Source organism: Culex pipiens, chromosome 3, assembly GCF_016801865.2.
Source record: "Culex pipiens pallens isolate TS chromosome 3, TS_CPP_V2, whole genome shotgun sequence".
Classification (NCBI taxonomy): Eukaryota; Metazoa; Arthropoda; class Insecta; order Diptera; family Culicidae; genus Culex; species Culex pipiens.
This window is the reverse complement of record NC_068939.1, coordinates 181,840,121-181,866,293: the sequence shown is the minus strand read 5'-3', so window position 1 is coordinate 181,866,293 and position 26,173 is coordinate 181,840,121. Positions and strand designations below refer to the sequence as shown.

The 26,173-nt window shown below is 32.2% G+C and overlaps 2 protein-coding genes across 2 annotated transcripts in view; one reads left to right on the top strand and one right to left on the bottom strand.

Moving 5' to 3' along the window:
* Positions 1 to 18,829, bottom strand: part of LOC120416153 (nuclear pore complex protein Nup88) — a 159,187-nt gene extending 140,358 nt beyond the window's left edge. Inside the window, exon 1 of the mRNA XM_039577831.2 lies at positions 18,492 to 18,829. Coding sequence (XP_039433765.1) covers positions 18,492 to 18,713 — 222 coding nt within the window. The 5' untranslated portion in view covers positions 18,714 to 18,829. The remainder of the gene's footprint in view (positions 1 to 18,491) is intronic.
* On the top strand, positions 8,914 to 14,298 carry LOC120416154 (uncharacterized). Its single transcript, XM_039577832.2, has 2 exons — positions 8,914 to 9,872; positions 13,127 to 14,298. Exons 1-2 carry the CDS (start codon positions 9,072 to 9,074, stop codon positions 13,574 to 13,576), a joined length of 1,251 nt encoding a protein of 416 aa, XP_039433766.1. The 5' UTR covers positions 8,914 to 9,071; the 3' UTR covers positions 13,577 to 14,298.
* Positions 18,830 to 26,173: the final 7,344 nt, after the last annotated feature.

Genomic DNA, 26,173 nt, shown 5'->3' with positions numbered 1-26,173 from the left:
GGCAATGACGCCGAACTCCATCAATCCGTAATAGACTGGTGCTGGTGAGGTTGATCCAATTTGGACCGTCGTCGTAAAACATTCGTCACGCATCGGGAAGTGATTCGTCCTTGCAGGAGCAGCCGTCGTCGTCCTAACGATGTAATGATCTATTATTATGATTATGGGGGTGTTGGTGTGTGTTTTCAAGGAGTAACCTCTGGACCAAAGTGTGAGGACTGATGGACGCTGGAAGGTGCTGGGAAAAGCTTTTATCTCTTCGATCATCAAATCAGCTTCCTGACCCGTGGTCTGGAGGGGGACAGCGGGATGTTTTTGTTTGAAATGGTTGAAACTAATATATTACCTGTTTTTTAACAAACATTTTTAAACATGACTCGACTATCCGAAGTCTTTGGAAAAAAATACTTTGGACAATCAAATTTTCGGATTACCGAATTACGAAAAAAAATCGTTATCTTATGCAGAAAAAAATGTGTTAATTTGGCAGGTTGAATATTACCGCTTTTATGATGTAATTTTACCTCAATGTAGACTGAAAAAGTTACATTATACCAGAAAAGTGGAAAAATTACACATTTCAGAGGTAAAATTACACATTTTTTCTGACTTAAAAGATGTATATCTTCCAAGATGAAATATTATCATGATTTTTTTACTATGTAAATTTGAAGCTTATTATGTGTAATTTCACACGATCAACATAAATCGAGGTTATATAGCATCAAATAAGAGGTAATATTTAACCAGCAAATCATTCAACCTGCTCATTTTTTTTACTGTGTTTTTTTTTTTGTAAAATTTTCTTCATTCATTTTAAGTTGTTTGAAACGCAAACGTAAAAGTAACGCAAAATGTGTAATTTTGCATAAGAAACTGGTGAAATTTTCATATTTAATTTCGCATTTTAACAGATAATTACCAATCTTCAATTATTATCTTTTGCATGTTTTGTGTTTTTCATTCATAGTTAAAAAAATATTTCGAAAGGTTGAAAATTTTATGTTTCAATATTACTTCTATTTTAATGCGATTTTATCCCAAAAATTATGTAAAAATAGCGAAATTAAACGTGATGAAAATTACATATTTTGCGTTACGATATAAAATAATGGTCCTAAACGTACAGCGTACTGTCACAAACATTTCTCTGGAAACAAGAATTTTATTTACAGAGTTAAAACAGTAAATTTGGTGGAAGGTGTGAAATTACATCTGTTATGATGTAATTTTACCTAAGGCCGATGCAAATATTTAAAAAAGTTTTTGTCCCACGGCCCTGGCCGAGGTCAAGGGGGGGGGGGGGCAAAAAAATAAAAAAATATAAAAATTTAAATAACAAGCCATAGTCTTCACATTTAAATGAAAAAAGTGTTTTAAAATGCATTTTACACTAGTTCAGTTGTTTTGCAATCATTAGTTTTCAAAAAATCTAAGATCTGACAAAAACAAAAATTGTATCGAAAAAAAAAGATTTTGCATCGAAAATTTTCAAAAAATCTTAAGATTTTTTAATAAACCCAAACATGCTAAAAATGATTTTAAACGCAGGAGATTGTTTTTTAATTTGATTTCAGCTAGTTGCACTTGAATTTTCATTGAAATTTTGAAGTCTATTGTAAATTTTTTTTTGCCCCCTGATCTTTCGGGCCAATTTTGAAGGGGGGGGGGGGGGGGTGACAAAAACTTTTAAAAATATTTGTACCAGCCTAAGTTATAGATGAAAAAGTCAAATACAACATTATGAGAGATAAATTAAGAAGTGTAATTTTACATGTGTTTTAAGCTAAAATTACTTCTTCCAGATGTAAAATCGCCTCAGAAAATGTGAAAATTACACGTATTTTTTAACCTATTCTTTTGTGAAATTTGTATTATTAAGCTAAAATTAATGTAATGTTACACCTTACAGAAGTAAGATTACTCCATTTTACCTCTATTTAGACTGAAAAAGTTTAATTTTACCAGAAAATTAGTAAAATTACACATTTCTAGAGGTGAAATAACACATTTTTTTTGACATAAATAAATGTTATCCTTCCATGACTTTTTTAAAGTGTTGTTTTTGGTCACTGGGCTCAAATATGATCCCAAAAATGCTCTAAAATTATGTGAAAAAAAATATAGATTGAGATATTTGACCACTTTCCCGTTGACCATTCCCTCTCAATCCCACTGTTCTTCCCCATCAGTCCCGCACAGTCCTGCCATCCATCCATCATCTATTAACCAATTTAGCAGCACCAGGCCATTTGTCAGCGATGATGGGCAAACATCTGTTATTTCGGGGCTCGGTGGAAATTTATTTTCTTTTGAAGGCTCTCGGTCGTTGTTTGGTGTTTATGATTGTGATTTCTGGCGCGGTGGCCAGCAAAAAAAAAAAAAGAAACGGCAAAAGACTGACTGATGGACGACGTGTTCGGGGTGAGGTCTCCTGGGAAACTCTCGCTTGGGCTAATGGTGTGTGTGAGAGTCGGGGAGAGGGTAGGGGGTGGTTTATTATCGAGGGAGCTAAAACGGAGATGTAGGAAGTAAATCTTGATGGTTCGAAGAGTTCAAGATGTTCTTGGGAGGGAATTTTTGCGGAAATAACTTGATTTGGTAGGTGTGAGATCAATCTTCGAGTAGGAATTTTTGAGAGAAGAAATTATTTAAAAACTCTAGTATATAATAATAATTGTAAGTACTGATTAAACAAATTTTTAAACACAGTCTCTTATAAATAATAAATTACCTTTCCCTAGCGGGAACCACGGCAATTGAGAAAGACTTCCCGGGTTTTTTTCTTCACCGCCTCGAGGGGGCACTGTTCTCCCGAAACAGCATCATAATAAAAAGTTTTTTAATCAATATGCTTCGGGACATGATTACGATATTACATCACGTCGTCGTCCTCGTCGTCTTCATGCCTTGACGATGTAAAAGTACCTTCCGGCCCATAATTTCACCAGCCAACCATCTATCCTTAGCGTTTCATAATGCGACGTTAAATGCCGGAGAGAATTTCGAAGAAGGGACGACGAGAGCGGGAGGACGGAAACGCCACTATAACAAGATGACATATTTATGGACGTGGCTCTAAATTAACAACTGGTACCTCTTCTTTTAGTGCACTGCTCGAAGGGGGGCGGGGACCAGGAGGGGATGTGTCAAAGAAAAACCGGAAGAACCTGGCAAAAGCCAAAAGTCCGTCGGCGACGGCAAAAGGGGATATCCTTAATTACGGAAGTATTAAGAAATTTCCAACTGCACTAATAATAGTATCTCAAAAGTATAAATTGTACCCACACTCATCGTAATAATGAAATAATCCCTCGCTCTCGAGACTTTGCGCTCCGCTCTGCGGTGCTGCTGGTCTCCGAGACAGCATGGTCGAGGGGGTTTTTCCGAAAAAAGGAACTTCCGATTTTTCCGCTTCTCGCTCCGAAGAGATGGTGACAACTGCACGGTACCGTAGGGTTATAATTTTTATCTCAAAATAAATTCTTTTACAAATTGTGGAGATCAGAACCAAAGTCATCCCCAACGTACGGTGAAAACCAACATTTCTTGATCATCCGACCAGTGTGCCGGGTTCGAGAATTTCTGCTCCGATGCAGGATGATGGTGGAACTTTTACCATTTCGTGCTCATCTCACTCCCCACTCTCTCACACTGTTTTGATCCAAGCCCAAAGACGGGTGCACTTTTTGTTAACGAGTGTGAGTGAGGGTGACCTGTGACTGTGTGTATGTGATCAGAGCAGGGTATTCTTTTTCATAATAATTCAAAAATTATCACTCTCCACTTTTTATTGCGACAAGACGAGGACGGAGAAGACGAAGACACTGCAGTTCTTTTGCAATTTCGGTGTGCTAGGATAAGGTTGCTCTGAAGAATGCTACCATATAAATTTGGTGTCAGTTTGACTTCCGGGAACTGAAGGGCTTTTTGTTTTCTGCATTGCAATGCCTTTCTTTTTAAATAATTTTGAATTTCTTTGAAATTTCTATTGGTCTTTACAAATTAATTAATTACACATAAAAAAGATAATACTTCACACTGAATGGAAAGTTTTTCTGCTAACAAACATATTTCGAACACATTGTAGGATTTAAGCAAGCATGTGTCCCACACTAAAGCGCCACATATTTCTGCGTGTAATATTACATAACATTTTATGTAAAAAAAATCAAAAATAGCAGCTGAAATACTTGTTTTTACTGTGTAATGTACACAGTATTAAAAAACACTTAATTTACTGTCGTAAGAATACATTATTTTTATTTTTTTTATCTTCATTTACGTGAAAAAATTGCAATGGCAAAGAAACATATGAGCAATTCTCTACAAAACCGGCCGATTTCGACCATTTTTATTTTTTGTATTTTTTTATTTGGCTCAAACTTTGTGGGGGCCTTCCCCATGACCAAAGAAGCCATTTTGCATCATTAGTTTGTCCATATAAATTTCCATACAAATTTGGCAGCTGTTCATACAAAAATGGTACGTAAATATTCGAAAATCCGTAACTTTTGAAGGAATTTTTTGATCAATTTGGTGTCTTCGGCAAAGTTGTAGGTATTGTTAAGGACTATTTAGAAAAAAATAGGTACACGGAAAAAAAAATTTCCCGATTTTTTTATTAACTTTTTTTTCACAAAAACTCAAATTCCCAAAATACGTATTTTTTTATTTTCGAGATTTTTTGATATGTTTTAGGGGACAAAAATCCGCAACTTTTGAGCTATAGAGAAACATGGTCAAAAAATCTGCCGCCGAGTTATGATTTTTTGAAAAACTGGTGATTTTTGGAAAAATATAAATTTCATACATAAAATTTTTTTGACCTCATTTTTTTATGCAAAATTGAATTTGCAATCGAAAATTACTTTACAGATTTTTTGATAAAGGGCCCCGTTTTCAAGTTATAGCCACCGAAAGTTTGATTTCAGCGAAATATTTGCAGTTTTTCGATTTTTAAAAATAGTGACCATGAGTGACCATTTCTGAAAATATTTTTTTTGAAAAGTTCAGAAAATTTGCTATAAAATTGTCTAAGAGACATTGAAGATTGGACCTCTGGTTGTTGAGATACAGCGGCTTAAAGAAAAAGAAACACGAAAATTGAAGTTTTCTAAGTCTCACCCAAACAGCCCACCATTTTCTAATGACGATATCTCAGCAATTAATGGTTCAATTTTCAATGTTAATACATGAAACATTCGTGAAATTTTCCGATCTTTTCGAAAAAAATATTTTGAAAAAAATTAAATCAAGACTAACATTTTAAAAGGGCCAAACATTGAATATTATGCCCATTTAAAATGTTAGACTTGATTTAATTTTTTTCAAAATATTTTTTTCGAAGAGATCGGAAAATTTCACGAATGTTTCATGTATTAACATTGAAAATTGAACCATTAATTGCTGAGATATCGTCATTAGAAAATGGTGGGCTGTTTGGGTGAGACTTAGAAAACTTCAATTTTCGTGTTTCTTTTTCTTTAAGCCGCTGTATCTCAACAACCAGAGGTCCAATCTTCAATGTCTCTTAGACAATTTTATAGAAAATTTTCTGAACTTTTCAAAAAAAATATTTTTAGAAATGGTCACTCATGGTCACTATTTTTAAAAATCGCAAAACTGCAAATATTTCGCTGAAATCAAACTTTCGGTGGCTATATCTTGAAAACGGGGCCCTTTATCAAAAAATCTGTAAAGTAATTTTCGATTGCAAATTCAATTTTGCATAAAAAAATGAGGTCAAAAAAATTGTATGTATGAAATTTCGATTTTTTCCAAAAATCACCAGTTTTTCAAAAAATCATAACTCGGCGGCAGATTTTTTGACCATGTTTCTCTATAGCTCAAAAGTTGCGGATTTTTGTCCCCTAAAACATATCAAAAAATCTCGAAAATCAAAAAATACGTATTTTGGGAATTTGAGTTTTTGTGAAAAAAAAGTTAATAAAAAAATCGGGAAATTTTTTTTTCCGTGTACCTATTTTTTTCTAAATAGTCCTCAACAATACCTATAACTTTGCCGAAGACACCAAATTGATCAAAAAATTCCTTCAAAAGTTACAGATTTTCGAATATTTACGTACCATTTTTGTATGAACAGCTGCCAAATTTGTATGGAAATTTATATGGACAAACTAATGATGCAAAATGGCTTCTTTGGTCATAGGGAAGGCCCCCACAAAGTTTGAGCCAAATCAAAAAATACAAATAAAATCCATTTCCGGTTTTGGTAGAGAATTGCTAATATGTAAAATTACATAAATGTTCACATACATGAAATAACTCGGATTTTTTTAAATTTATTTTTTTTAATAAGAATTACAAAGCATTTTTTAATTAAACTAATCACAGCAAAAAAGTACTAATCCAGCTGCATGTAAAAGGTCTGGGCGTAAAATAAATTTTGTATTTTTTTAAAGAAATTTTATGTAATATTACATCCTGAAATATGTAGCCCATCAGTATGGGAATCCTACTTGATCGAAATTTCATGCTCATATATGCGTTTATCCATTCCATTCCACATCGGTCTGATGGCCGACCAGGCTAAGGCGCCAGTCTCTACTGTTGGTGCTGGGTTTGAATCCCGTCGGATGCGATCTCGAATTTTTCGCTTGGTACGTGCTACCAAATTTAATCGAATATCATAAGTAAATTACGATTGAACCACTGAAATAAAACGTGAAAAAGACATCAGAAAATTCATTTTTTTTTATTAAATTCATAAAAGCACTTATGAACCATTATGCATATCAATAAATGATACATTAGAACAGCGAAAGAATTTAAAAATGCTAAAAATTACAATTCCACGGGGACCATAATTCCAAAACACAAAATTTCACGTAACGTGACAACTGTAAAAATATCTTTTGTTAGAATTACAGGAAAAACGATTTACTTTACTTTATATTACATTAAACTTCAATCAACTTTAATTTTTCTTGTCCAATTTCTAAATTTCTTTGTAAATTTTAGTCACGTCTATCGAATAGAATTAAAGCAGAGATTTAGAGTAAAATATGTAAAACTGACTTTGATCGTTTTTAATGGTTATAAAAAGGTAACCTGAAAAATAAAGCAAACTTTTAAGGCTTTTAAAGTTATTTGAGCTTTCAAAAATTTCAAAAGCTCAATTATTCTTAAATGTGTTCATGTCTTCTTCAAAAACGTCATTTATTTTTTTTAATCATGCAAAATAATTTTTTTAACTTAAATTTCCAATTTTCACAGAAAAATACAACCAATTGATCAAATTTCGTGAAATTTTCACGGGAAAAAATCTGAAATATTTGAAAAAGGTCTGATTTTCTAGAAAAAAAAATATTTTCCACCTAAATTCATTTAATCTAAAATAAACCAAGGTTGAATCTTCTAAATTCTATTGTAATTCTGCACATTTAAATAAAGTGTAACAGAGAATGAAAACATGATCTAATTTAGTGAGTTTTCGAATTAAAACTGAAAAAATAGCAACTTCAGATTTCGCAATATTTTGCTTTACCCAAGTTGATGTTTCAGTCCTTTTGAAAAGCTTATTTCCAACCAAATTATACTTGTTAGGTCAATTTGAAAAAGTTTTGATACACAGTAAAATTTTAAAATTGGAAGGTGTCATACTACTTCTTTCATGATGTAAAATTATCTCACTTTAGACTGAAAAAAGCGTGCAGGAGTTTTGAAAATATTTTTGTTTTTTTTTTACGATGAAAAATACATTTTTTCGGAATTCTGAGTACCGTCAGTGGGGGTGACATTGGGTCTGGGGGTTGAGATTGGGTCAAAGTGATTTTTTACGGATTTTACCATTTCTCAGGTCCTTCTCAATGAAAAGAATTCTGTTGAAAGGGTTGTGTAGGGGACATCTTATGATGACTTCGCTGAAAAAATCTCGTTCCTAGAACAAATCCTGTTATTTTGGCAGCTGTCTAAAGTTGGGGTACGTTTTTGGCCAAAAATTACCTCTCGAAAAATCATTTTTCTAATATTTTTGTTAGAATTGCTCGAAAACTACCCTAATGTTTGAAAATCTCCACTTCAAACATTGTAGCGTGTCAATACGATTCCCTCGAACAAGAAACACTGTTGGATGACTTGTTTTTACCATATCGTTGTATTTGAGCATCATTTTAGTTTCATTTGACCCAATGTCACCCCCTCTAAGGGGTGAGATTGGGTCAATTTTCAAACAATTGGCATTTAAGGTAGTGTTCATCAAAATCCACCATATTTTGGGAAAAAGTTAGTAAACTACTAAGAACAAATCTACGTTGAAAGAATTTCGATGTCATTTAAATTGTTTTTGTTATTAAGAAAATACGAGAGGTGTATCGTTTTTTGACCCATAGTCACCCCCACTGACGGTACGTCATAAATTCGGGCGTCCAAAAAATCTCAGAAAAATGAACTATTTGTTGAGAATTAGACTTGAGTGTTCACCGTCTGATATGGGGCGTCGCGGTTTTCACCTAGCCGTCATAGCATACTAAGGAAATGCGATGCTTTTGAAGGATGAATCGTTGGTTTTGGAGACACCGGACGTCGATCCAATGCGCACCTTGGGGACAGAACGGACAACCATAATTCCTTCTGGAATGTGTTCATTGGACCATACCCTACACACCTGTCTTTATTCCGAGTGAATCCATGTTGTCCCCAGACCTGTAGGAACGATTGAACGAAAAGCACAAAAATCCCATAGTAATTTCTATGTAAACTTTAAACCGCTGGGGACAGGCCAATTCTCAACCAAATGGGCTGATATTTGGCATGAGAGTCCCTATGGGTATCCTCTACAAGGGGAACCTCGGTTTGCCGTAATCTGAGAACTTTTTTGTTCGGCTGAAACACCCTAATAACCATCCAAAATTCATTCACTGTTCTCCACACGTGTTATCTTGAGCATTATTGTGAAATAAATTCACGTATACATTGAAGCTCTCAAACGTTGACGTTACGAACGCGATAAGATAAACAAAACAAAAATCAATCAACAATCCAAAAAGATTTTGACCAAACATCGCTCAGTTCAACTTCAACCAACCAGCTGACAACAATCGCCTTCAATGTGCAACATCGACCATCTGCCCTACTTCCGCGCCCAGCTGGACCAGGTACTCCAGCGGGAAGGTTTCACCCCAGGACTTTGTTCCGTCGACACCGGTGCCGGTTCCGCCCTTAGCGATGGCTTCATGAGCGGGATGGTGAGGGTACGCGTTCGCGAAGCAGGTCGGCCCGAGTTGGTGCTGCTGTGCAAGGTTCCGCTGGAGAACGCGGCGAGACGGGCGCAGGCCATCGGGCTGTTTGAGCGGGAAGTTCGCGCGTACAACGAGCTGCTTCCGATGCTGGGCGAGTTCCAGCGGGAGCGTGGAGTGCGCGAAGGGGATGGGTTCTTCAACGTGCCGCGGTGTTTTGGGGCGTTTTGCGTGCCGGAACGGCTGGAAGCTATGCTGATTTTGGAGGATTTGCGGGAGCGCGGGTTTCGGATGTGGAACAAGTACGAGCCGGTGGATTTGAAGCACACGCAGTTGGTGATGGGGTATTTGGGGAAGCTGCACGCGGTTTCGTTCGCGTTGAGGGAGCAGAAGCCGGAGGTGTTCCGGGGGTTGGCTAGTTACAAGGATTCGATGCTGACGGTGCTGGAAGAGGGTGACTTCTTCGTGAATATGTTGAGGAGCATGTGTGATCGGGCGGTGGGGACGTTGGAGGTTCACGAGGAGTTCTACAGGGAGAAGGTGCTGGAATTGCAGGCCAATCTTAAGGAGGAGATCAAGCGATGTGTTAGCGCGGAGTTTGCCGAGCCGTACGCCGTGGTTGGTCATGGAGATTGCTGGATCAACAACTGCATGTTTACCTACGAGAGTGATGTGAGTAGTGGGCGGGTGCGGGATGATTCGTCAAATGCCGTTTTGCCACAGGTCATTTGATTTTTTTTTGTTTTTCGACAAAAAAGGTAATATCCCAAAAATGTTCTATTTGACGTTGAATAACGGCTTACTCGACTGGAGCACTTTGACATTCAATTACAGCTCATTAAAAGCGTTTTCAACTGAAATCGAGTTATAAATAGCTCAATAGGAAGTGAGCAAGCAAGTTTCTATCAAAAGTTTCGCAAAATTAGTAGTTTAAATAAATAGTGAAAATCTGTAAATCGGATGAATTTAGGAGAGAATGATTAAGCTGCTAAAAATACGAGAATTTCTCCTATCTTCTTCCAGACAAATAATAAAAATGGCACGATTTTTGCACCTTTCGATTCCAAACTTATTCAGCTATTCTCATTGAATGTTCATCTTTGGGATAGTTATTCTACTACCGAAAAAAATCAATGCTTAAAAATCTTTCCTATACCACCAAAAAAGCACTAACCCCCTTGATCTTCAAGTACCCAGAAATCATATAATTTTTGAGGAAATTTATCGTTCGATTTGAGTTTCTCGACATTTCTCGATGAACTTAACAAACATTTATTCAACGCCATTCTGGTTATGTTACGGCATAACTATTTGACCCTTTTGTATTTATTTTATATGATTTAGGGAATAAAAAAGTCAAGTTTTTATCCTAGTACCAAACAAAGTAATTATAAAAAAACATTTTTCATTTTTTTTAATAAGCATAAAATCAGTGACAAGCATAAATTGTTTGAACATTTAAATTTTTCGATAGAATGCAATAAACAGCAATTTTGGGGTTAGTTCCAGTAAATTATTTTCAAGATTTTCAGATTTAAAAAACCATCGATTCTAAAAGATGATTTTTAAATTTGAAAAAAATGTTTATTTTACTTCACAGTAAAAAATAATGTGAATTTGGAAGGTTTAATTTTGGAAGGTTGAATATTACCGCTTTTCTGATGTAATATCACCTCAATTTAGACTGAAAAAGTGACATTACACCAGAAAAGTGGTAAAATTACACATTTTCAGAGGTAAAATTACACATTTTTTCTGACATAAAAGATGTACTCCTTCCCAGATGTTATATTACCTTGATTTTTTTCTGTGTTCTTTTACATTTGAAACATGAAGCTTCTGAGAATGATTCAGCTAATTAAAAAAAAATTAAGAAATCGTTTTTTTAAGATAAAGAAAGAAAATTTTGCATTTTTCACTAATTTTTTATAAGTGTTATAGTTTTCTTTGTCTTAGGTCAATACAAATCATTTTTATATTTAAAATGTGTTGTAAACGTTTAGTTAGTTACTTAGCAGTTATAATCAAATATTTTAACAAATTTTGAAATTCGGACCAATCGGGAAAATACATAAAACCCCAGGAAAAAATCCTGGGTTCATTGGTGTTTAGCATATTTGTGGCAGCAAAAATTTAAATTTTATGAATTCTTTGCAAAAATGAACACAAAATGCTTAACACAAAAGCATTTTGTGATATGTTTTGCAAAAATTCTAAAAACTAAATTTTTGTATGAATTTTTTTTAAAAAATATAAATATTTTTAAACAATTTCAAACATGCTGAATATGATCATAAATACAGAGTTTGTTTTTGCTCCTTAAGTTTTCGGTCTGATTTTGAAGCGAAAAAAAACTTTGAAAAATATTTGCAACAACGGCCTTACTTGACAAGAAAAAAACTTGAAAATTAACAAATATGATTTTATAAACTTGGAGCTTTTTCATTCGTTCTAATATAAGCCGTTTTCTTCTTTACAAAATACGTTTTTTTTTCTGTATGTATTAAAATATAAATACTCAATAAAATTGATAATGCAGTATGGGTATCAAATGATCGGGATTTTTTCATACATTTCTTATGTTATAACACATTTTTTTAAACACTCAACATTTTTACAAAACAACGATTTTTTGATAAAAAAACTCATAATTTCAATTTTTGATAATATAAGAATAAAATGATCGGGCTATATTCAAAAAATAAATTTTTTGTCAATACTTAGATATTTCGCAAACTAATGATGGCAAAACAACTGGACAGGTTTAGAATGCATTTTAAAACACTTTTTTCATTAAAAAGTTGAAACCATGCCCCCCCCCCCCCTAGACTTTGGTCACAGTAGAGGGACATAAACTTCAAAAAATATTTGCAACGGCCTAAATATTACAAAAAAAAAAAAAAAACAGATCAGTTTGTTGTTTTGAGTCTTTGTTTATCATATTGCAATATTCCCGACACTGGGAAATTATATATTAGTTATATTAGTTATTTTTTTACAAAAATCTAATAACAAGTTTCAGCAACTTTTGAAAATTCACTCAGTGCGATTTTTTATTCCTAAATATTTTAAACCAAATTTTGAGTCTTAAAAAGCTTAAGAAACGATTTTGTATTTGCAGATTCAGAAAAAAATCAATTTTTTTTATATAGTTCCTCAAAATAATGAGGCTACATAAATTAACGTTTCATAGAATTAGTATGAATTAATTGTAACTGAATTTATTAAAACAAACAAATTTAATACTTTTCATTTTAAGCGTTGACACTATTGGTATAGTCAAAACAAAAAAACACCTGGGTCCCGGGAATTCCCGGGAAATGGCCAAATTCAACTCTCGATTCCCGGGAAATTGAAAATCTCGAGAATCGTCACCCTCTAGTTATAACACAAATTTCTGCAAATCCTCAACATTTTCACAAAACTACATATTTTCCAAATTCCAATTTTTTACATTGGGTAAATGATGCTCATGTTGTAAAAAACTGAAATCTTGAGTATTTTTTTTCGAAAATACGTAATTTTGTTAAAATTTTGAGTATTTTCAAAAAATGGTGTTATTATTTTCAAAGTGTATGAAAATATCCCGATCATTTGATACCCATATTGTAAAAAAAACTAAAATTTTGAGTTCTTTTTCGAAAATACTTAGTTTTGTGAAAATTTTAAATATTTTCAAAAATGTGTGTTATAATTTTCGAAATGTATGAAAAAATCCCTATCATTTGACATTGTTAAAACTGAAATTTCTAGTATTTTTTCGAAAATACGTAGTTTTGTGAAAATTTAAGCATTCAGAAAAAATGTTACTTCCGAAATTTATGAAAAAATCCCGATCATTTGGCCACATTTCAAAAATTAAGATCTTGAGATTTTTTGTTGAGAAAAAATAGCATTTTAAAAATGTATATTTTTTTATCTTTCAGGACACAACGCCAAAAGACCTCAACTTTGTAGATTGGCAAATCTGTCGGTACGGATCTCCGGCAATCGATTTGGTGTACTTTCTGTTCTTGGGCACCGACGACCAGTTCCGGAGTGAACACTACTCGAACGTCATCGACGTCTACTACCGATCGCTGTGCGACCACTTGACCAAGCTCGGTGGAGATCCGGCGAAGCAGTTCCCTCGGGCGGAACTCAACAGACAGTTGAAGGCGTTTGGAAAGTTTGCGTTTGTGATGGCCATACTGATCCTGCCCGTGATTTGTACTCCCAGCGAAGATTTGCCTGATCTGGACAAGACTGCGGAGGGGGTCGAGAAGCAGGACGGTGGATCGTACCATATCGGCGCTAACAGTGAGGTTGGCGAATCGCGGTACCGTAAGCGGATTAGCGGGGTGATTCGGGACCTGGTGCGGTTTGGGTATTTGTAATTATTTTGAAATAAAGCAAATAAAACAAACTTTAATCGCTCCAATTTTGTTAAGTAGTCGCGCGAACCTCATAACCTTCCAATGCAGGCAATATATCAACTAATAATGAGTTATTTATCACCGTAATTAGCTTTTATGGCCGTAATTATATGCAATCGCAAAACTCTGACAATCCAACCAACTCTGGGTAGAGAACTCCCACTGGAGAATAAAAAAGGTGCGCTTCTTCGTCGTTCAAATTGGCGATTTAAATTATAGAAAGGAAATTTTATTACTTTTTATTCCACCCAAAAAGCGAAAAAAAACTTGAAAATAATGGATTTTTCATACTTTGAATCCCATTTTTGTGTGTGTGTTCGCCAACTTCTGGGCGCGCTCCTCCGAGTAATGATTAACATTCATTTGCCTGAGGGGGTGACCAAGTTTTTTTTCCTCCTCCTCTCAACCCAAGAATCTTTTTTTCTCTTTCTCTTTCCTTCCGGGGTGGCCAAGGCAATCTATATCGACATTATCGCGTTTCCCGATGGTCGAAGGACCTCACCTTAATTTAGCTCGCTCGCTGGAAAATTGTCCTGGCTTTCATAATTTTATGATCGTAACAAAATTATTCAAATTCACGACGGTGCGCGGCGAAGAACGCGGACGCGGAAAATTGTAACGAAGATAAGAGGGCAAATTTCGTCAATAATTTATGATCTGGGCGCGCGGGGAAATCCCTGACTGGGGGGAGTTTGGGATATTTGTTGCTTTGAAACTAGAATGAAAGAAATTAATATTTATCTGTTGTGCATAGCGAAAATCGAGAACAAGAATTTAGTAAATCAATTTTCAACCGAAAATATTTTTTAAAACAGTAAAAGAAGTTTCAAAAGGCGCGGTCGAACATGTAAATTTACATCTTATTGAAGTAATTTTACCTGAATTAATTTACAGCGGCGAGATAGTCGAGATGGTTGGGGCGCGGCTTGGTAATCTGGATATGACTCTCACCAGATTGTTGTTATTTTTGGGGTGGTCAAAATTAATTTATTTTTCTTTTGTACATGCTTTTTGTGTACACGTTTTCTCATACAATATTACATGCTTTTGCTCACAAAGGTGATGTGCATGCTTTTGCATGCGATTTTACACAGAAATTTTTTACTGTGTACACATAAGTTTATGTAAAATTACATAAATAAGAGGTTAATTTTTCCCTTTTCAAGTAACTTCGCAACGACTGATAACCTGATAAACAATGATACATCCTTCGACCGTCATCCAGAGCAAGAAGAAACACTCTTCGCTCGTCAAGCAAAATGATCCGATTTGGCGTCGAAGGCAAGTCAAACGGCAAAGGAGTGGCGGTGAGAATGAGGAGAGTCCTGATGAAAAGGATGCTTCAACAAACTTCTCCACGTCCCATTCACACAGACTTTCCCACAACTCATCTTTATCATTTCCTCTAGCATAGCGCTCGACTAGCTCTAGAAGCGTTGGAAAAGATGAGGAAAAGTGTCGCTGCCGCTGGAGACACATTCGGAAGGGGCTTTTGTGTTTTTCCACAAGTCGATTTTTCCTTCTTGCGTTCGAGTGTTTGTTTGTTTTGAGCTAATGTGTGTGTGTGTGTGTAGTTTTGTCGAATTCATGACAGACGGACGGAGGACGGAAGAGCTATAAGATTAATAAATATTAGGAGGAAAAGTTTTGCCTAGTTTTTGGGTGGGATAAGGAGGGAGCGTTTATTAATGGTTTCTTTTCATCTTCGGAAGAAAAGGAAAATATGGAATGGCAAGCTGATAAAATCTGGCGCTTTCTTTTGAGGAGGAATTGCTGCCTTCTTTTGAGAATACATCACACTCTATTGATCCTCTGAGAAGCATCGTGCTGTTTTAAGAGACGCTGAGGACACTGATAATATGGTTAGTTTTGGACACTTAGGGAGAAAATATGTGTCCTTTATCGATAAAAATTACTGTAAAAATATGCTTGTTGAGCAAAGCAATGATATTGGCTTGATTCCGAAAGGTTGATTATAATCGATTAAAAACTAAAATAAATACTAATAAATACTCTTTTTTTGTAACTTAAAATTATTACATGATTTGTGTTTTTTTAGTTTTTTCTTCCTTTTTTGAATTTTTCAATTTCTGTATTTTCGTATTTTTTCTTTTTTTTGTAATTTTTGGGATTTTTGTTATTTTTGTCACCTTTGTTATTTTTGTATTTTTTGTAATTTTTTTATTTTTTGTATTTTTTTGTAATTTTTGTCACCTTTGTAATTTTTGTATTTTTTGTAATTTTTTGTAATTTTTTTATTTTTTGTATTTTTTTTGTAATTTTTGTAATTTTTGTAATTTTTGTAATTTTTGTAATTTTTGTAATTTTTGTAATTTTTGTAATTTTTGTAATTTTAGAAATTTTTGTAATTTTTGTAATTTTTGTAATTTTTGTAATTTTTGTAATTTTTGTAATTTTTGTAATTTTTGTAATTTTTGTAATTTTTGTAATTTTTGTAATTTTTGTAATTTTTGTAATTTTTGTAATTTTTGTAATTTTTGTAATTTTTGTAATTTTTGTAATTTTTTTAATTTTTGTAATTTTTGTAATTTTTGTAATTTTTGTAATTTTTGTAATTTTTGTAATTTTTGTAATTTTTGTAATTTTTGTTATTTTTGTTATTTTTGTTATTTTTGTAATTTTTGTAATTTTTGTAATTTTTGTAATTTTTGTAATTTTTGTAATTTTTGTAATTTTTGTAATTTTTGTAATTTTTGTAATTTTTGTAATGTTTGTAATTTTTGTAATTTTTGTAATTTTTGTAATTTTTGTAATTTTTGTAATTTTTGTAATTTTTGTAATTTTTGTAATTTTTGTAATTTTTGTAATTTTTGTAATTTTTGTAATTTTTGTAATTTTTGTAATTTTTGTAATTTTTGTAATTTTTGTAATTTTTGTAATTTTTGTAATTTTTGTAATTTTTGTAATTTTTGTAATTTTTGTAATTTTTGTAATTTTTTGTAATTTTTGTAATTTTTGTAATTTTTGTAATTTTTGTAATTTTTGTAATTTTTGTAATTTTTGTAATTTTTGTAATTTTTGTAATTTTTGTAATTTTTGTAATTTTTGTAATTTTTGTAATTTTTGTAATTTTTGTAATTTTTGTAATTTTTGTAATTTTTGTAATTTTTGTAATTTTTGTAATTTTTGTAATTTTTGTAATTTTTGTAATTTTTGTAATTTTTGTAATTTTTGTAATTTTTGTAATTTTTGTAATTTTTGTAATTTTTTGTAATTTTTGTAATTTTTGTAATTTTTGTAATTTTTGTAATTTTTGTAATTTTTGTAATTTTTGTAATTTTTGTAATTTTTGTAATTTTTGTAATTTTTGTAATTTTTGTAATTTTTGTAATTTTTGTAATTTTTGTAATTTTTGTAATTTTTGTAATTTTTGTAATTTTTGTAATTTTTGTAATTTTTGTAATTTTTGTAATTTTTGTAATTTTTGTAATTTTTGTAATTTTTGTAATTTTTGTAATTTTTGTATTTTTTGTAATTTTTGTAATTTTTGTAATTTTTGTAATTTTTGTAATTTTTGTAATTTTTGTAATTTTTGTAATTTTTGTAATTTTTGTAATTTTTGTAATTTTTGTAATTTTTGTAATTTTTGTAATTTTTGTAATTTTTGTAATTTTTTGTTATTTTTGTAATTTTTTGTAATTTTTGTAATTTTTTGTTATTTTTGTAATTTTTGTAATTTTTGTAATTTTTGTAATTTTTGTAATTTTTGTAATTTTTGTAATTTTTGTAATTTTTGTAATTTTTGTAATTTTTGTAATTTTTGTAATTTTTGTAATTTTTGTAATTTTAGTAATTTTAGTAATTTTTGTAATTTTTGTAATTTTTGTAATTTTTGTAATTTTTGTAATTTTTGTAATTTTTGTAATTTTTGTAATTTTTGTAATTTTTGTAATTTTTGTAATTTTTGTAATTTTTGTAATTTTTGTAATTTTTGTATGTTTTGTAATTTTTGTAATTTTTGTAATTTTTGTAATTTTTGTAATTTTTGTATTTTTTGTAATTTTTGTAATTTTTGTAATTTTTGTAATTTTTGTAATTTTTGTAATTTTTGTAATTTTTGTAATTTTTGTAATTTTTGTAATTTTTGTAATTTTTGTAATTTTTTGTAATTTTTGTAATTTTTGTAATTTTTGTAATTTTTGTAATTTTTGTAATTTTTGTAATTTTTGTAATTTTTGTAATTTTTGTAATTTTTGTAATTTTTGTAATTTTTGTAATTTTTGTAATTTTTGTAATTTTTGTAATTTTTGTAATTTTTGTAATTTTTGTAATTTTTGTAATTTTTGTAATTTTTGTAATTTTTGTAATTTTTGTAATTTTTGTAATTTTTGTAATTTTTGTAATTTTTGTAATTTTTGTAATTTTTGTAATTTTTGTAATTTTTGTAATTTTTGTAATTTTTGTAATTTTTGGTAATTTTTGGTAATTTTTTAAATTTTTGTAATTTTTGTAATTTTTGTAATTTTTGTATTTTTTGTAATTTTTGTAATTCAATAATATAATATGGATAATATATCCAGAGTTTTTTTTGAAAAGGACCAATAAACCATTGTCTTTCATATGTTTATAGGACCTAATCAAAAAAAACTCGAGATATAATATGGACAAATAATAAATCAATAACAAATTTGTCCATCCTCCTTAAATCTTTTCAATGTTGCACGAATGATGCCAAATTTCAAAGCCTCTACTGTAAACCATTCACAGCGTTCTCTCTTCAATCCACTCTCACTCTCGAAATTTCCCTCTCCATCTTTGCCAAAACAAGAAGCTTCACGAAAGAAACTTCAGTAAACAAGGTTATGTTTTGCAGATGCCGGATTTGGGACCGACGGAATCCCAACCCTCCACCTACCTGATACTTTTGCTGCTGGTCCTTCTTGACGTTGGCCGCGCGCCAGTTGACCGTCAGCACGGAACAGTTTTTCGAGTTCCACACGAACATCATGTCGTCCTTGGTTTCGAGCAGATTCTGCGTCCGCTTGCGATCGTCAGGCAGACAATCGCGGACCACCTCGAACAGCTTCAGCCCGTTGAAGCCAAAGCTGTCCGTGCTGCTGCCGATGGTGGACGTCATTGTTGTATCACTTGCACACACTTAATTGAGCACGATTAATCACGAAAATTCACCGCCAAAAAAAGCACGCACTCGATTCTCAACGAAACTCGCGTTCAAAACATAAACAAACTGTCGTCGCCGCCGCTCGGGGAACTGTCAAACCGATTCTCTCTCTCGCGGTGCGCTCTCCCTCTCTTTTCAAACATCAGCTGCTTTGAGTTGGGTGTGGTCGCTTGGCCGACAATCCTCTGCGTGGGTAAATTTCTGAGCGCGCGCTCTTTTCCAAGCGTGAGACACGTGGTTGGTTGCAATGACGCGTGAATGAATTTGAAGTCTTGATTGTTTTTTGGAAAATGTAGAGGATTGTTCGAAAACTATCATATGCTGGTCTTTTTCACCAAATTAACTGATTCTGATCTTATCTAACCTAACTAAATCTAACTATCCAATCAAATCACCAAATTCACTGATTCTGACAAATATTATTTTTAATTTTTTTTAAGCATCATACCCTACCAAAGTTTTGGGAAAAAAAACTTGCTTGCTAACTTTCCATCAAACTATTTATAGCTTTTTTCGGATAACATCGATTTTTAGATGCTATGATTTAACGTCAATGTGCTGATATGCTAACATTAGGTACTCGATTTAATTAGAAGCGGTTCCTCTAAAACTTGTTTTTTTCTTTTAATTCAATTCAATTCAATTCTGTTTATTTGTTGTACTTAACATAATACAATTAGCTTAACTAATTAATAAATGCAGAGTTTTGGAGATACTTACAGCTACAAAATAATGCAGATACAATCATTGGTTATTTTATCATTTCAATCGATTAAGCGAGAGCAGAAAAAACTGTTTAAAACAACTGCTACTTTTGCTAGGGAAGAAGAAGAAGGATAGGAAAGCTTAAATTTATATCACAGAAAATGTTTTCAGTTCGTTACTGAAGGCTTAGACTTTTTTGTTTTAAAATTCGTGTTTTGTGAAACATTTCAAATTTGTTTTTGGTCGTTATCCATTTCCAAATGTTTTTCGAAAGGACAATAAAAAATACAATTATAATCAGCTAAAATCAATTTAAAATCAGGGCTGTGGAGTCGGAGTCGGAGTCGGAGCCGGAGTCGGTGGAGTCGGGTCTTTTTGGGGACCTGGAGTCGGAGTCGGAGTCGGAGTCGTCAAAACTCGAACAGCTGGAGTCGGAGTCGGAGCCGGAGTCGGCTAAATTTTAAAAGCTGGAGTCGGAGTCGGAGTCGGAGCCGAAGATTTCTGATAACCCGGAGTCGGAGTCGGAGTCGGAGTTATCTTAAATTCAACAAAAAATATGTTTTTTTATTGTTCAGTATTTACTATATAACAGCTTGATTTACAAAACTTCTTATGTTTTTAATTGTTTTTTACGTCGCATGCAATGCGTCGCCATTTTTTCATTTTTTTAAAGAGATTTATCAGATGCCATTATGTTTTTGAAGCTTTTTATTGTTATTGGAAAGCTCTAATTGTGTTATTTCACTATAATCACTAAATGATAACCTCTTACCCAAATATGTAGTATCATAATTAAAAAAATATATAAAAAATATTGGTTATGTAGTCAGACATATCTAATTGATTCTTGACTGCTTCCTTTTGCCTATATTTATGTGCCCTTCCAATTCAAATTTGACCAAATTTCATCCAGTTCTTTCTGAAAAAAGAACACACACAGTCATCTTTTACCCCGATAGCGAATGTCTTGGAGGTTTTAAGTTAAATCATTTTTTAGGAAAAAAAATTACGAGGTACATAAAAAGATTACAAATAGTAATTACTGTTTTTGGAAATCGAAAAAGAGTCACTGACAGTTTAACTTTTGTAACAAATAATCAACGATAATAACAATCTCTTACTTGGAACTCAACATGCGCATTTTGTTTATAACTGAGTACAAGAAAATCAAAGTGTTGCATTTAAAATAATTGAAACTAACAAAAAATATCAAAAGAAGTTGCAACTAATTTTGAAATAATCATTGAATGTTGATGTTGATTTTAGGGAAACTATTTTGATATCGTTACAAATTATCGTTGATCGTTGACAAATCTCAAGACTTCAGTACAAAAATGAACTAAAAAAAAAAATGTATAGAAGAAAACGTAGGATTTTAATTTATTTTTCAAATATTATTAAAAAAAATGAAATCAAAATATTATCAACCCGTAAGAATTTTCTCATACTGTATGTCCCACGCCAATATGACGGAAGGTGATTATCATTGCAAATCAATGTACCTTAAAAAAATGAAATACTTGTGACCTAGAAAATATTTTACTTGTGGATATTTGTTTTTATTATATTTTAAGTTTTTTTCATATATTTTGATGGAGGCGCAAGATCATTCATAAAGCTTCGTTTTAGGTGAAGATTCACGAAGTATCGTGCGCCTCCTTTTTAATGTATATTAATTTTTAAAATTAAAATAAATTAAAAAATTCCAGGGTAAAATATTTTCCTTGTCACAGATATTTGAAAAGGACCTATTAAGCGTCCTTTCCACGAAGAAATTGTTCAGATACATTGATTTGCAATAATAATCTCCTTCAGCCATGGCGTGATGTCCATGTACGTCTTAAAAAAAAACAAAAAAAAAATGTTTCGTTTAAAATTGTCATTTAAAAAACAAGGTGCCTGTCACTGTGCTTCTTATAAATGTCAGCCTGAAAAAGAGCAAATTCAAGTTCAATAGATCATTAAGGCCAGGTTTCTTTTGATTATTCATTCAAAAATAACAATTTTATATTTAAATTTATAAGCTTTGAATACATTATTTGCAAATTTGAGGTTAAGCAAATAATTCCAAATTTATTTACAAAACTGTTCTTCTCAAAATGCCTCTTAAACTGAAGATATTTTTCGATTTCTGTTTCCATAACGTATACAACTTGTAACCTAGAAACTTTTTTTTCGTTTTGTGATTCGAACTTATTTTTCTTGAGAAAAACATGACGCTTAGAGAGTATTTAAATAATCTTATTTATCAATGTTTTAAAAATAAATAACTAATAATAGTTGACTAACTTTTGAAACAAATAAAAAATATGTGGAGTCGGAGTCGGAGTAGGAGCCAACCATTTGTTGAAAGCTGGAGTCGGAGTCGGAGTCGGAGTCGGAGTCGGCTAGAGTTGGCAGGCCGGAGTCGGAGTCGGAGTCGGAGCCAACCATTTGTTGAAAGCCGGAGCCGGAGTCGGAGTCGGAGTCGGCTAGTCTGAGAAAGCTGGAGTCGGAGTCGGAGTCGGAGTCGTTTGAAATATGACCCGACTCCGCAGCCCTGTTTAAAATGCTTTCCCCTGCGTTCAGAAATATTTTTAGAATGTTTGGGTTTGTTCAAAAATCTTTTGATTTATTGTAAATTTCCTATGTTCCTCAGTTATTTTTCGCTAACATATTAGTTTTCGTGAAATCTAACATTTTTTGAAAACTAATGATTGCAAAACAACTGAACTAGAGCAAAATGCATTTTAAAACACTTTTTTTATTCAAATATTGAGACAATGGCTTGTTATTTGAATATTATTATTATTTTTTATTTAAAAATATTTGCATCGGCCTTACTTTAAAAAAAAACATAAACAGTTTGAAATGGGAGAAAGACAAATATATATATATTTTTTTTATTTTTAACCATATTTTGTAATGCACAAAAACGTTATTTTATTAGGTGAAAATAGTGACAAAATAAATTAAAATTAAAAAATGAGCATTTTCTGGACTTAAAAAAATACGGGCAAAAACAGTCTTTGTAAAGAAAATAGAAACAAATAAAAAATTTTGATGATAAACTTTGTAATTTTTTGTAGGCTTTTAAGATACATAATTAAGTTTGGAAATGCATTTGCCATAAAACTGGGTAGATTGAGGCTTTCTAAAAATGATATTTTGCGAGCAGAGTTTACATTCTGGCTTCAAATCTCAGAAAAAAATATGATCTTGAATTCATTGACATTTTGTAATTTTTGGAAAGCAGCCAAACTATAAAAATAGTATTATTGTTTACAGCATTTTGTGATACTTTTTGCTTAACAATTTTGAAAAACATTTTGTCTTCCTTTTTTACCACGACCAGATCTGAGGAACAAAAATCTTCAAATAAATTTAAATAGCCTTATAAAATCAGAAAAAATAATAATTTAGAGTAGATTATTTTGAGAGCAATTCTCTACGAAATCGGTCTTTTTTCTTCAATTTTAATTTTTGTATTTTTTAATCCGACTGAAACTTTTTTGGTGCCTTCGGTATGCCCAAAGAAGCCATTTTGCATCGTTAGTTTGTCCATATCATTTTCCAAACAAATTTGGCAGCTGTCCATACAAAAATGATGTATGAAAATTCAAAAATCTGTATCTTTTGAAGGAATTTTTTGATCGATTTGGTGTCTTCGGCAAAGTTGTAGGTATGGATATGGACTACACTGGAAAAAAATAACACACGGTAAAAAAAATTTGGTGATTTTTTTATTTAACTTTTTATCACTAAAACTTGATTTACAAAAAAACACTATTTTTAATTTTTTTTATTTTTTGATATGTTTTAGAGGACATAAAATGCCAACTTTTCAGAAATTTCCAGGTTGTGCAAAAAATCATTGACCGAGTTATGAATTCTTTAATCAATACTGATTTTTTCACAAAATCGAAATTTTGGTCGTAAAAATTTTTCAACATCATTTTTCGATGTAAAATCAAATTTGCAATCAAAAAGTACTTTTTTGCAATTCCGCTGTGAAACTGTCAACTTTTCCTGTCCTTCTGAAGAAATGAAACGGCCTACTTTTTCCTACCAAAAATAACAGAATCGAATAGCAACACTTTTCAAAATAAATGCTGAAAAGTTCTACTTTTCAGCACTGAAATGAGTGCTGAAAAGTTGAACTTTTCAGCACTTGTTTCGAAAAGTAAAACTTTTCAAAAAAAAATTATTTAAGCGATTTATTGGAAAAATACATGAAAATTTGACTTAAAATTTCACTCAATGGGTGTTTTTCGGAATTGCAAAAAATGTTGTATGGAACTCGTTGCAAAACTTGATTTTATCAGCACTCTTCGTATTTATCCAACTCGGTGAACCTCGTTGGATAAATGTACGACTCGTGCTGAAAAAATCCTCTTTTTGCAACTTGTTGCATAAACTACTATAGTGAAATTTTGATAAAGTGCACCGTTTTCAAATTAAAGCCATTTTAGGTAACTTTTTTGAAAATAGTCGCAGTTTTTCATTTTTTTTTAAATTAGTGCACATGTTTGCCCAGTTTTGAAAAGCTGAGAAAATTCTCTATATTTTGCTTCTTCGGACTTTGTTGATACGACCCTTAGTTGCTGAGATATTGCCATGCAAAGAGTTAAAAACAGGAAAATTGATGTTTTCTAAGTCTCACCCAAACAACCCACCATTTTCTATCGTCAATATCTCAGCAACTAATGGTCAGATTTTCAATGTTAATGCATGAAACATTTGTGAAATTTTTCGATCTTTTCGAAAAAAATATTTTCAAAATTTTCAAATCAAGACTAACATTTCAAAAAGGCCAATCATTCAATATTACGCCCTTTAAAAATGTTAGTCTTGATTTGAAAATTTTGAAAATATTTTTTTCGAAACGATCGGAAAATTTCACAAATGTTTCATATATTAACATTGAAAATCGGACCATTAGTTGCTGAGATATTGACGATAGAAAATGGTGGGTTGTTTGGGTGAGACTTAAAAAACATCAATTTTCCTGTTTTTAAACCTTTGCATTGCAATATCTCAGCAACTAAAGGTCGTATCAACAAAGTCCGCAGAAGCAAAATATAGAGAATTTTCTCAGCTTTTCAAAAATATTTTTTTTAAAACTGGGCAAACATGTGCACTAATTTAAAAAAATGAAAAACTGCGACTATTTTCAAAAAAGTCACTTAAATATGGCTATAACTTGAAAACGGTGCACTTTATCAAAATTTCACTAAAGTACTTTTTGATTGCAAATTTGATTTTACATCGAAAAATGAAGTTGAAAAATTTTTACGACCGAAATTTCGATTTTGTGAAAAAATCAGTATTGATTAAAAAATTCATAACTCGGTCAATGATTTTTTGCACAACCTGGAAATTTCTGAAAAGTTGGCATTTTATGTCCTCTAAAACATATCAAAAAATAAAAAAAATTAAAAATAGTGTTTTTTTGTAAATCAAGTTTTAGTGATAAAAAGTTAAATAAAAAAAACACCAAATTTTTTTTACCGTGTATCATTTTTTTCCAGTGTAGTCCGTATCCATACCTACAACTTTGCCGAAGACACCAAATCGATCAAAAAATTCCTTCAAAAGATACAGATTTTTGAATTTTCATACATCATTTTTGTATGGACAGCTGCCAAATTTGTATGGAAAATTATATGAAAGAACTAATGATGCAAAATGGCTTCTTTGGGCATACCGAAGGCACCAAAAAAGTTTCAGTCGGATTAAAAAATACAAAAAAAATCGAATGACCGAAATCCTAGAGAACTGCTCTTGATCTTCATGACTGCTTCTAGCTTTTACAACAGATTTTGCATATTTAATTTCAAAATAGTTCCATATTCAATGAACACAATAAATTCATATCCAATTAAATCAAAACCTGTCCCACTCCATCCGGGCACCTTTTCACTAATGAGAGAAGTGCTGTTTTGTTTGTATTTATAAAGCAAATATCCTTCGTCTTGCGCCGTCCAAATAAATCAAATCTCGCAAATTCAGGCGCGTCTGCCACCAACGCCGTCTTCCCTGGAAAATTGGCACTTTTCCAGCATCCACGCCAAGTTGTCAGGACCATCCCCGGATCCTCTCCTCCGATGATAAAGAAGTAATTTAAATATTCTATAAATTCTCAAATTTACTAGCGCGTACGTACGCTACAGCCCTTCCCCGTCCTCCCTCACCTGCCCAATTATCCTTGCGCCGACACATTTGGGGTTCATTATTATTACTATTATTTTCGGAAATATTTTCTTATTAAACGTGCCCAACGCGAAGACGCCCTGCTCTCCTTCCCCCTCACAAGTTTCAGACTTGTACAAACAGAACCCTTTCCTTGAATTTCTCCGCTGCTAAAGGAGGGAGAGGTTGGTGGCGAAACTATCGTCAAACTTTCGACGGCTTCGCTGAATGTAAACAAAACACCCCTTCAAGATGATTTCACGTGCCGTGAGGACCACCGCGTGAGGATCCCATATATTAGGGGTACCACGTGTGTGGGAGGTGTTCAACAAGAGCCATCAGTACAGTGGGGCTTGATTAGACAGGACGCCAAGGGGTAGGTCGTCGTTTTTCAGCAGATTGAAGTTTCAAGCAACTGTCAAACGCATAGAAACGAGCTGTGGTGAATACAATGTTGGCGTGGTGAGTTTCCAATCATTCAAATTGACCGTTAAATTTTTGGATGACGGTTTTTAAAACTGAGAGGTTAAATCATGAAA